The sequence below is a fragment of the Dromiciops gliroides genome, chromosome 1, assembly GCF_019393635.1.
Source record: "Dromiciops gliroides isolate mDroGli1 chromosome 1, mDroGli1.pri, whole genome shotgun sequence".
NCBI lineage: Eukaryota > Metazoa > Chordata > Mammalia > Microbiotheria > Microbiotheriidae > Dromiciops > Dromiciops gliroides.
In genome coordinates, this window is record NC_057861.1 from 650,128,244 (window position 1) to 650,141,401 (window position 13,158).

Genomic DNA, 13,158 nt, shown 5'->3' on the forward strand with positions numbered 1-13,158 from the left:
TCTTTGGAGTCAAAGTCTTATCATTGGTAAATACTCTTTAAGGGCATGAAGCAAAAAAAATTTTTTTTGAAATAAGACCCCATTCCACAAATTTTCATGTGAATTTTCAGAATGTTCTTTCAAAGACAAGTATGATATTCCTATGAATAATGCTTTGATCATTAGCAATGGACAGCAAGCTCCACATGTGAACCATATACTAAATACTACTTTTTGCTCAAGTATATAATCAGAATAAAAGGAAGGACCCTTTTCCACAAACCTTTTGTCCTCAATTTGGCAGCAGGTACAAGATGGCTATCTATTCTACCCATACAAAAAAAATCTTTTCTCTAATTGTTTTATGTTAAAAACTTGTCAGTTTTTACCAACAACATTTTTTTTTAATTACTGAAAGGGTGTTTTCTAGCTGCTCAGCTCACAAAAGGCCTTTAAAGATCCTTCTAGTTAGGCAAACAAGGAGGGAAAAGATTAAAAGAATTTAATATGTTAAGACTAAAGGCTGGTCTTTCAAAATTGCTTTCATCAGAGCACCGTATCTCAGCACTCTCTGAAATCATAAATGGATGATTCATTACAGAATAACTTTTTTAAAAATTATTTTCTACTCCTAAAAAAGCAACTTTTTTATTTCCCTCATAAATTTGAAGCTATTATTCATCTATAGAAAAATAGTCTTCTTAACAGATTGCCCAGTTTTCAGCAAATTTCTCTTTAATGTATTTGTTTGTTAATTAAAACTAAAATATGACACAATTTTGCCCATTACTCCAGGTTCTGTATAGAACAACTTTACACCACAAGTATTGCTATCTAATTTAGTTGAATTGTGTACACTCACCGTTTTTTCTGACATGGAAGACATTGAGGAGGATAATGTGATGCCTGAAGAGACTGTTACCATGGGTTCTTCTACCACACCTCTTGCAATCACCAGCTTGACTCTATTCCCACACTGTCTGAGCACTTGTGCTACTTGCTCACTGCTCATACCAGCCAGGTCTGTCTCCCCAATTTTCAAGATATGGTCTCCGCTACATAATCGCCCATGCTAAATGAGATAATGAATGATTAATGACCCAAATTTTGTCGTACAATGGAACTACTGACCTAAAAATATTATTTTTTTAAAATCACATCATATTGGTAAAGTCAAATGTAGGAAGAAATTAGTTTTGTGAAGTGCCAATGAAAGATGGGCATACTTTACTTGTGAATTTGATAGCCATTTATTTCAGAATAAATGAGGCATTTCCAAATGAGATTCTAGTCAGATCAAGCAAAAGATATTTATTGATATATTCTATGTGCAAAAATAAAAACACGCACATAGAAAATTATCAAATGAATGGGTAGAGATATAGAGGAAGGTCGGTTCATGGCACTGGAGGTATCTCGGTTGAGTTGGATTTGAATAAGTGAAGTTAAGAAAAAAAGGGATAGAAAGGAAAAATCTCAGAGGCAGCTTAGGGTAGTGGCTAAAATGGTGGTCTTGGAATCAGAAGACAGTTTCAGAGCTCACATCTTCTACTGCCTGCTATGTGACCACAGGTAAATCACTTAAACTCTCTAAGCCTCAGTTTCCTTGGCTATAAAATAGTAATAATAATTTATATCTGTGCCACTTACCTTCCAGACATGTAGTGAGAATCAGTTGCTATATTTGTAAAGTCCTTAGCACAGTGCTTAGACATAGTAGGCTCTATGTAAATGTCAGCAATTATTATTATTACTTATTTTTATTAAATTGTACATAAATGCCTGCTATTTATAGAAAAAAAATAAAAAGTGAGCAAAAGCCTAGACAGGGAAGCATAGAAGTACTCAAGGAACAAAATAGCAGGCAAGGCTGGTGGGAAGTGAATGATTCACAAAGAGAATAGATGCTGATACAATTACAAAGGTAAAGATAATCCCAAATTGTAGAGAGCCTGTGGAGATTGTAGAGGAGTAAGTATTAATTCAATAATTAATAAAGTACCCATCCTATATCTTTTCTAAAAGGCTGCCACAATCACATTCCAAAAGCACTGGTCCAGCCTTGTTACTTTCCTGCTGGAAATTCTTTAGTTGTTCCCTATTGCTTCTAGGATAAACTATGAACATTTAAATCAATCCACAATCGGACTCCAGCCTAACATTCCGGATTGATTTCCTGTCAAGTGCCCTTTCACTAACTCTGGGTTCCAGGCCAATTAGCCTAGCTGGTATTTCTCAAACTCAGCATTCCATCTCTTTGCTTCCAAATCTTAGTAGTGATTGTCGCCCACCCTGATCACCTCTACTTTTTACAATCATTAGTTTCCTTCACGGCTTGGTTCAGGTACTACATCCTCTTTGAAGCCTTCTTGATCTCTCCAGTCGGTGGTGCTTGCTCTCTGTCTCTCTCCTCAAATAATTATGCATTTGTGCATTTTCTGATCAATGTATACTGTATTCCACAGTAGAATGTAATCTCCTTGAGGGGGTTCTAGTACAATGTCTTTGTTAAGAGTAAGACCTTGTTAAATATTTGTTGAATAGGTTTAAATTGCTCCATTAAATAGCTTTGGCCAGTAAGATAATCATGACAGTGATGGAAGAAAGTCGTCTAGTTGAGTATACCAAACATATTAGAGAACGGAGAGTCAGGAAGTAGTTTAGAGGGCTAATGTACTACTCCAGTCATCCTTCAGAGGAAAAGAGCCTATGAACTAGAGGAAGAGAAGTAGGAAAAGGAAGGAATAAAGGAACAAATATCAAGAGGCATTTGGAAGGAAAAGTAGATAGTTGTCTTGGCTAGATAGGATTTAGTCAAAGATGATAAACATAATTGAATTATATATAGAGAGAAAAATTAGATGATGATGATGTCAACTATTTCTTATACCATTGTTGTTGTTCAGTCATCTCAGTCATGTCTGACTTGGCAAAGATACTGGAGTGGTTTGCCATTTCCTTCTCAATCTCATTTTACAGATGAGGAAATTAAGGGAAACTAACTTCAAGTCTGGCACTCTATCCACTGTGTCACCTAGTTGCTCCTTATACCAGTATAACACCATCCAAGTTGAAAATATGTAAATGAATTAATTTACAAATTTATATAAGATATTTAATAGTAGATCTTAATCGTTCCCTCATCTTTAACTTTATACATAGCTGCTTAATAAATGTATATGTACACATTTCTATACAGATATATATGTATCTACATATACACACATCTACATAAGTTTATACAAATTTATTAAGCACCTATTTAGCAAGAACTGTGCTAAGCGCTGCGGATACAAAAAGAAACAAAAGATAGTACCTACTATCAAGGAGCTTAGGATCTAATGGAGGAAATGACAGGCAAACAAGTAGGTACAAATCAAACTATATACAGGATACATAGGAAATAATTAACAGAAGGAAGATGCTAGAATTAAGAGTGGTTGAGGAAGACTTTCTGTAAAAGATAGGGTTTTAGTTGGAACTTAAAGGAAGACAAGAAAATCAGCAGACAAGTTGGAGGAGAGAGAATTTTCCAGGCATGGAAGATAGCCACAAAATTCCTAGAGGGGAAAGATAGATTGTCTTATTAGTGGAAAAGCCTGAAGACCAGTGTCACTAGATCAAAAAGTACATGGCAGAAAGTAAGGCATGGAAAGACTGGAAAGGTAGAAGGGGTTATGAGTGGCTTTAAATGCCAAACAAATGATTTTATATTTGTTTCTGGATTCAATGGGGAGTGAATAAATTATGCTAAGTAAGAGTGTGTGGTGTAATATGAATGGACCTGTGCTTTAGAAAAATCACTTTGGTAGGTGAATGGAGGGTAGACTGGAGTGGAGACTTGAGGAAGGCTGATCCACCTGCAGGTTATTGAAAGATAGATAGATGGACAGACAGACAAATAAACGATAGAGAGATAGAGAGATAGACAAGACAGATATAGAAAGACATGTAGACATACAGATAAATCTAGATCTAACTATATGTAAGGCAAGCTTTCTGAATAATGTCTGCAATCTTTATGTCTTTTTGATAGAAGGTTAAAAGGAAATGCCTGTCTCTGCAAAGATAAGAAGGATATCTACTGTACAAACATGCATGAATTTATATTATGGTGCTGTAGATCACAAAAGAACAAAGTGATTCTTCCGTGAAACTATTTCCCTCTTAAATTAGCCTCCAGAGATGATAACTTAGGTCCTTACTTCAAAAAGGATTTAAAAAGAGAGGAGTTAGAGTACCCTGGTTATGTTCTCTGCTTAGTGAAGATGCACAGCAAGAGCTTTCAAAGAAAGCCAACTACTTATGTTACATCCAATTGCTGCCCAATGTTACCAGCAAAAAAGGGGGCAAAATCTATTTATTCCTCAACTATAAGGCTAATTTTTTCATAATGCTTTCTTCTTTGATTCTCATCATGAACATAGGAAATATATGTTGAGCATAGCTCACTGGTATGAAAGTCAAATCGTGAAATTCAAATATGCCTATGAAATATGGTTCCATTTATAAATGACTATAATCAAGGGTGAACCCTTCACAAAATAATTAACTTTATCAACTATGGAAACATACTTTTAAATCATTTTCAGTTTCTCTATAAAGATTAAGAAAAAAATTTTCCCCTTAAAGTGCTTTCCAGATTCCTGGGGAAAGGCCCTTAGGGAATAGGTTGAGGAAAAAAGACCTTTCATTAAGTGAATATATTTAAAGCTTATCTCCTCAATCCCTTGAAGGGATTAGATTATGTTCCATTTTATGGATGTACCCTTTCATAAAAATGGGGTGGGGGCACTCTCATGGCCCCTTATTTAATTTCAGTTTCCTTAAGGGGAGTGGTCCAAGAGAAATGGGATAGTGACTAGGTTGCTCATTTCTGAAATGTTAGCCCAGAGACTGTATTTAAGTTGTCTTTTCCCATTTCAAGATTCCTATAAATATTACCTGAAATTCTCTTGGGGCAGAGAGTCATGTTGCATGGACATCTTTTTCACCAAGCTGGAAATGGCTTGGATATTAATGATAAATTAAATAAAACTTTTTGTTAGGCCAGTATGCAAGCAGAGTACAGTATTAATATTAATATTATTTTCCTCAACACAACAAATGTGTGAGGAGTGAATCATAACAATTAATGAATTTGTCAATTATTCTTCTGTTACTTGTACACTCCAATAAAATCTTACTGTGATCTGTCATCATGACATTAAGGTTGCCTTGGCAACTCTTGGCTTTCAAAAGTTACATACCATGGTAGCATAAGCTCTGGAAGATATACTATCAAGCTCAAGAGGACAGGCATGGGAGTATACATGTGTCATCCAAGAACTAACCCAGCTAAATTTGGAGGCTCACCACTAGGTGATAAATTTTGGGGATCACAAGCAACTTATGAAGACTGTCTTCAAACACTTGCAAGGGCCACAATCTGCATTTCTGGAAGAGATCAACACACCAATGAAATCATGTATTATTTGAAACTGTAAAGAAATATGTGTATTACCCAGTGTTCTACCATGTAACACATATTAAAGACATGCTATGCTATGCTGTGCTTCCTACACAAAAATGACACTAATGACCCAAGATTAGGATATGAGTTTTGAGGGTGAGGGGAGATTTTTTCCTCAATAGCTGGTTGAGCTCTTCCCAAATTCTCCTAGTAACAAATGATAATGCATGAGTAAGAGAGCTAACTGAGTTTAGGAATGTTGTCTTTTTGTATCTATCAAACACAATGAAGATAAAGCACAGACACAGTGATGGAATCCAAAGCCTTGAGCTCATTATGTAGTTCTTACAGAGAATCTATCCAATAACCAGTACAAAAATTTAGGACTAAACTCAGTTCTCAGATGATTTTCTTTCCTGAGACTAAAAGAAAAAAACTGACCAGTAAAACCTACAGTTGGTTTACTTTTATATTACTTAAGTCATCCATTTAACAAGCATTTATTAGATGCCTACTATGAACAAAAGCACATTTCCAGGTACTGGAAATAAAAAGACAAAACTAAAATAGCTTCTGGCATCCAGGAGCATACTCTACTAGGATGCAGTCCAAAGGTTTTGCTTTTAGATTCTAATAAATGATATATGATACTACCTTATGGTAATCATGAACAAAATATGTCCATTAAATGAGATTACCTGATCAGCCACTCCTCCAGGTAAAATGGTTTTTACTATTACTCCAGTTGATTTTCCTCCTACTATACCAAATCCTAGACCTGATCCATCATTAACCAATTCAATGGTCTCCACATGTTGCCACTGGACCTAAATAAAAATAATAAAAGCTTGTATTACAATAGCACTTTTCAACTTACAAAGGACTTTCCTCACAACAATACTGTGAGGTAGATAGGGCAAGTACAGTCAGTTCTGCTGTGACACAAGTTTTGAAAACTCAAATTTGTCCCAACTCGACTGATACATTAGGGAACATTTATGGTTTATGCTGAACTTCTTATGGAGAAAACTGTAACACTTCACCATAACTCACAAGTTGCAACCCTTCCCACACCCACTTTCATAAGCACACTTCAGGTCTTTTTCAAGGTAAATTGCTCTATATATTGTATATATTCAGGTTCAGTAAGAGCTGTGAGCAGAGAAGGTCTGGCTCATACTCCCCCTAGCCCCCACCCCCAAATCCCATGGCCTTCTGCCCTATCTAGAGTTAAACAGAAGCCTTGGACTTGACCACTATTTATGGTACTATTTATGTATTTATTTATTTATTTTTAGTGAGGCAATTGGGGTTAAGTGACTTGCCCAGGGTCACACAGTTAGTAAGTGTTAAGTGTCTGAGGCTGGATTTGAACTCGGGTACTCCTGACTCCAGAGCCAGTGCTCTATCCACTGCACCACCTAGCTGCCCCTATTTATGTATTTCTTAACCATATAACTGGTTTTTTTTTTAAGTTCCTGATTTTTGTTACTGATGAAGATTTTGGGAGTAGTGCCCCTAAAACCATTTCCCCCACAAGCTCTAGGGTTTTTATTTATGATTTTCCATAGTGCAGTGCTTTTGGGGAACACATATCAATTTATTGCAGAATGTACTATTATCCCTATTTCAAAAAATGGAGCTTGGGGAGGTAAAGAAAATTGTCCAAATTGACATAGATAGCGTCAAAGCCTATCCTGAAACCCAAATTTCCTGGTTCCAAGTCTTCCTTCTGCCCTCCTCCTCTCCTTTCAAGTATAACTTTACCTAAATTTGAAAAGAGCCAGAAAAAAAATTAAATTCTCTTGTAGATAATGTTACTATGATTTGTTTTTGTGATTCAGTTATTCAGTTGCGTCATAACACTCCAGGCCCTTCAATCCTCTACTATCTCCTAAAGTCTGTCCAAGTTCATGTTCATTGTTCCCATGACACTATCTATCCATCTCATCCTCTGCCATCCCCTTTTGTCTAAAATCTTTCCCAACATCAGGATTTTTTCCAATGAATCCTGCCTTCTCATTATGTGGCCAGAGTATTTCAGCTTCAGCCTCAGCTTCAGCATTGGACCTTCCAATGAATAATTTGAATTCATTTCTTTATCGACTGATCTGATCTTGCTGTGCAAGAGACTCTCAAAAGTCTTCTCCAGCATGACAATTAAAAAGTGTCGATTATAGGGGCAGCTAGGTGGCGCAGTGGATAGAGCACCGGCCCTGGAGTCTGGAGTACCTGAGTTCAAATCCAGCCTCAGACACTTAACACTTACTAGCTGTGTGACCCTGGGCAAGTCACTTAACCCCAATTGCCTCACTAAAAAAAAAAAAAAAAAAAGTGTCGATTATCGTCCAACTGTCATAGCCATACATTGCTACTGGAAAAACCATAGCTTTGACTATATAGACCTTTGTAAGCAAGGTGATATATCTGCCTTTTAGTATGCTGTTCAGATTTGCCACAGGTTTCCTTTTAAGGAGCAAACTTTTTTTTTTTTAATTTCATGGCCACAATCACTGTTTGTAGTGATCTTTGACCCCAAGAATATAAAATCTGGCACTGCTTCCATTTCTTCTCCCTTTATTTGCCAGAAAATGATGGGACCAGTTGCCAGTATCTTGGGTTTTTTTTAAATATTCAACTTTAATCCAGATTTTAGACTCTGATCTTTCACCTTCATCAAGAGGATTCTTAATTCTTCATTTTCTGCCATCAGAGTGGTATCATCTGCATATCCCAGCAACCTTAATTCCAGATTTTGTTTCATCCAGCCTAGCACTTTGCATGATGTACTCTTCATATAAGTTAAATAAATGACCTAACAATTTATAGCCTTGTCATACTCTTTTTCCAATCTTGAATAAATCAGTTATTCCAGGTTTGGTTCACAAATTCCTCAGAAACAAGATAATCTGGTACTCCCATGTCTTTGAGGACTTGGCACATTTGTTGTAAAGTCAAAGGCTTCAGTGTAGTTAATGGAGCAGAAGCAAATGTTTGTTTCTTGTTTTTTTTCCTAAAACATCTTTGCTTTCTCCATAAGCCAGAGAATGATGGCAATTTGGGCTCTAGTTCCTCTGGCTCTTTGAAAAACAGCCTGCTCTTCTGATAATTCTTGCATCATATATTGCTGAAGCTTAACTTTCAGAATCTTAAACATAACCCTGATGGCATGTGAAATAAGAGCAAATGTTCAGTTATTATGATTACCTTTATTTTTAATAATATTTCTTTCCAATTACATGTTAAAACAATGTTTAAACTTTTTTTTTTTAGTTTTGATTTCCAAATTCTATCTCTTCTTCCCTCCCTCATGTTCCTGAGATGGTAAACAATCTGATATAGGTTATACATGTGCAATCATGCAAAACATTTCCATATCAGTCATTTTGTATAAGAAGACTCAAAAAAGAAATATGAAAGAGAAAGAAAAAAGAAAATAGAAAGAAAGAAAGTATGCTTCAGTCTGTACTCAGACCATATCAGTTCTTCTCTGAAGGTAGATGGAATGCTTCATCATGAATCCTTTGGAATTGTCTTGGATTACTGTACTGCTGAGAATAGCTAAGTCATTCACAGTTCTTCATCATGTAATAGTGCTGCTATGTGTACAACATTCTCCTGATTCTGCTCCCTTAACTTTACATAAGTTCATGTAAGTTTTTCCAGGTTTTTCTGATATCATCCTGCTTGTCATTTCTTAGAGCACAATAATACTCTATCAATCATATACCACAGCTTGTTTAGCCATTTCCCAATTGATGGACATCCCTTCAGCTTCCAATTCTTAGCCACCACAAAAAGAATTCAGCCATCACAAAAAGAACTATCTATCTAGCCAAATCTAATGGCTGCTTCTTGATCCTCATTCCTTCTTTAGCTCTCTGCAATCTGTCATTGTTGATCACCCTTTTCATCTAGATGCTCTCTTACTATCATAAACCACAGCTTATTCAGCCATTCCCCAACTGATGGGCATCCCTTTGATTTCTAATTCCTAGCCACCACAAAAATGAACTGCTATAAATATTTTTGTACAAATAGTCCTTTTTCCCCCTTTTTATCTCTTTGGGATACAGACCTAGTAGTAGTATTGCTGGATTAAAGTGTATGCACAGTTTTATAATCCTTTGGACATAGTTCCAAATTGTTCTCCAGAATGGTTAAATCAGTTCACAACTACACCAACAGTGCATTAGAGTCCCCGTTTTCCCACATCCCCTCCAATATACATAATTTTCCTTTTCTGTCATGTTAGCCAATCTGATAGGTATGAGGTGGTACCTCAGAATTATTTTAATTTGCATTTCTCTAATCAATTATAATTTAGGGCATTTTATATGACTATAGATAACTTTGATTTCTTCATCAGAAAATTGCCTTGGGGGGCAGCTAGGTGGCACAATGGATAGAGCACCAGCCCTGAAGTCAGGAGAACCCGAGTTCAAATCCAGCCTCAGACACTTGACACTTACTAGCTGTGTGACCCTGGGCAAGTCACTTAACCCCAACTGCCTCACCAAAAAAAAAAAAAAGAAAAAAAAAGAAAAGAAAAGAAAAGATAATTGCCTGTTCATATCCTTTGACCTTGTATTCTTCTAAATTTGACTCAATTCTCTATATAGTTGAGAAATGAAGCCTTTAACAGAGATTCTTGTTGCAAAAAATTTTCCCCAGTTTTCTGCTTTCCTTTTAATTTGTGTTACAATGGTTTTGTCTGTACAAAAACTTTTTAATTTTATGTAATCAAAATTATCTATTTTATATTTTGTAATTCTCTCTATATCTTGTCCTAAATTGTTCCTTTATCCATAGATCTGACAGTTAAATTATTCCATGCTTTCCTAATTTGCTTAACGTATCACCCTTTATATGTAAATCAAGAACCTATTTTGACCATATCTTCATATTAAGGTATGAGATGTTGGTCTATACCTAGTTTCTGCCATAGTGTTTTCCAGTTTTCCCAGCAGTTTTTGCCAAATAATGTTTTTGTTCCAAAACCTTGTATCTTTGGGTTTATCATATAATAATAACTATGATCATTTACTATAATGTATTATATACCTAATCTTTTCCACTGGTCTACCATTGTATTTCTTATCCAGTACTAGATTATTTTGAAAATTACAGCTTTATAATTACTGTTTAAGATCTGGTATGGCTAGACCACTTTCCTTTATTTTTTAAATTGATTCCCTTGTTATCCTTGACCTTTTGTTCTTCCAGATGTACTTTGTTATTTTTTCTAGTTCTAAAAAATAATTTTTGGTAGTTTGATTGGTATGGCACTGAATAAAAAGATTAAGTTAGGTATAATTGACATTTTTATGATATTGGTTTAGCCTACCCATAAGCAAATAATAATTTCTTACATCTGAGTTTATTTATGTGAAAAGTATTTTGTGATTGTGTTCAAATAATTCCAGTGTTTGTCTTGGCAGGTAGACTCCCAACTATTTTATGTTGTCTACAGCTATTTTAAATGGAATTTCTCCATATATATGATTCCCTTTAAATAATCAAATTTAGATTTATATTCATAAGCCCTAAACATGGAAGTGTCAGTGTCTTTATTTAGCAATCAAGAGAGATGATATGAAATAAATCTGTCTATAGATGTTTCATAAATTTAACAGAAATGTCATTTAACATTTACTTTACTGTTTATTCTTTAATATCAGTTAAAATTAAATCTGGGACATCTTGTGTGAGAGGTTTTGTTTTGTTTTGTTTTTAATTAGGAAACATTCATCGGCTTAACATGGTTTAACCTAAGAGCAGAAAGTTTAATCAGATGATTCCTTAAGGGTAATCAAAAACATTTAAGTACACTTCCCATGTGCCAAACACTGTGCTAGGTTCTGGTGATACAAAAATAGACATATATCCAAAATGCAAAATTTACACAAAATAAAGTTGGGTTTTTTTTTTTTTGAGGAGAGGATTATAGAAGATCTGGGAACTCAGGAGACAGAATATGTAGTATGTGACCAAAAGCAAGGAGAGTTTGAGTAGACAATGGAGTGTGGGAGAATGGAAGAGAAAATGGAAGGAAAGAATGAAGGAAGGAACAGAAGGAGGGAGGGAAGAGAGGGAGAGAAGGAGACAAACAAGTGGTGAAATAATTTGCCAAGTGTCACTCAAGCTAATAAGTGTCTCAGGCCTCAAGTTTCCCTGACTCCACAGAACCATCTAGCTACAACCCCATGACAGGGATCACATGTCCATGATTTGGAAAAAAAAAAATTATATACTCACCACTGGATTAGAGTGAGCTGAAACTGTGCTAGCAGCAGATGGAGAACGGGAAACTATAGGGCTCATAAGCGGAGGCAATGAGCCTCTGGCAACAATGAGCTGGACATTATCTTTGGCCTTCTGAAGAAGGCTGATAGCCTGTTGGTGTGTTATTGTCTGATCAAGTGCATATCCATTGATTGCCAGGATTTGATCGGCTTCTTTCAGTCTTCCATCTCTGTCAAAGAGGAGTAAGAGGAGGAAAAAAAATTATGACAGCTGTCGCTGAAATTACCAGTGCTTCTGGACAGATTTCTTGTGTTTTTATTATCCTATTTTCTCTTTTCCACACTTTGTAATCTTTCTCCTGCAGTTCTTTGGAAGGAAGTTATTTGGGCCCTCTGGTGATTAGCTAGTTCTCTTTGAAGCTAATCCCACTGCCACTTCAGGACAGCACAGACCCTATAGCTATCTCCTCCCCTTCAATGGCCTCTTCACATTGGTACCTATCGCAAGCAAAACATGCTCCCATTTAGATGCTCCCAGCTCAGTTCCTCACAGTCAAAGCCCCGTGTTTATTTTTGACTATGAGATTTAGAGTTGAAAGGACACAATCAATCACTATGCCAGCACTAAATTAAGAAACTAGACTACAATCGTATTTTTATGAAGAAATGAGGTTAGGGTTCTATAGAAATAGAACTCACCTATACTTTCTTTTTTTTAATTTCATTTTTGAGGCAATTGGGGTTAAGTGACTTGCCCAGGGTCACACAGCTAGTTAAGTGTTAATTGTCTGAGGCCGGATTTGAACTCAGGTGCTCCTGAATCCAGGGCCGGTGCTCTATCCACTCACCTGTACTTTCTAAAGACTTGACTCTGTACTAGAAAATAAGTAAACATAAACTTGAGAACTATGTAGTAAGTTTTTCAGATCAATTTTTTTTGTGTGAAAAATCCTTTTAAGACTGACCTCTGAGGGAGATCTCTTAATGCTCTAAATGTATGCCATAATGAGAAAGAAAGAGAAGAATTCAGTGTACTCATGAGAGGATGTGAGGAATAGTCTCACCTTTGTGCCACACTCCCCTCTTGAATCTCTTGCACAAATATTCCCAGTTCACCTCTGTTTTCACTCTTCAGTCCCACAACACTAAACCCGAGGCCACCACTTGAAGGCTTAACAAGCTCAAAAATTTCTATAGGGCGACCCTGTTCAAGAAACCAACCAGACAAAAACAATGAATAAGAGAAACAAACCTCTTCAATGTAATAATATATTATATGTATGTCTTCATCAATTATAATATGTTTTAAATATATTAGGGTTTTTTATACAACCCTTTATGACCCCCCACTTTTTAGATGAACAAAAGGAGGTTCTAGGTATTGAATTACTTATCTGAGGTCACCCAGATAGTTAAGCAACAGAGCCAGCTAAGCATCTTAGCAGATATTTCACTCACCCTTAATAATATCTAACAGAACAT

At 35.9% G+C, this 13,158-nt stretch overlaps 1 protein-coding gene across 9 annotated transcripts in view; it reads right to left on the reverse strand.

Annotated features, from left to right (window-relative positions):
• MPDZ (multiple PDZ domain crumbs cell polarity complex component) overlaps positions 1-13,158 on the reverse strand; it is a 220,961-nt gene that overhangs the window by 146,110 nt on the left and 61,693 nt on the right. For all 9 annotated transcript variants that reach the window (XM_043979442.1, XM_043979441.1, XM_043979448.1 and 6 more), the window contains exons 5-8: positions 12,741-12,880; positions 11,690-11,906; positions 6,130-6,258; positions 842-1,051 (exon numbers count right to left, since the gene is read on the reverse strand). In XM_043979442.1, the coding sequence (XP_043835377.1) occupies positions 842-1,051; positions 6,130-6,258; positions 11,690-11,906; positions 12,741-12,880 (696 nt within the window). The remainder of the gene's footprint in view (positions 1-841; positions 1,052-6,129; positions 6,259-11,689; positions 11,907-12,740; positions 12,881-13,158) is intronic.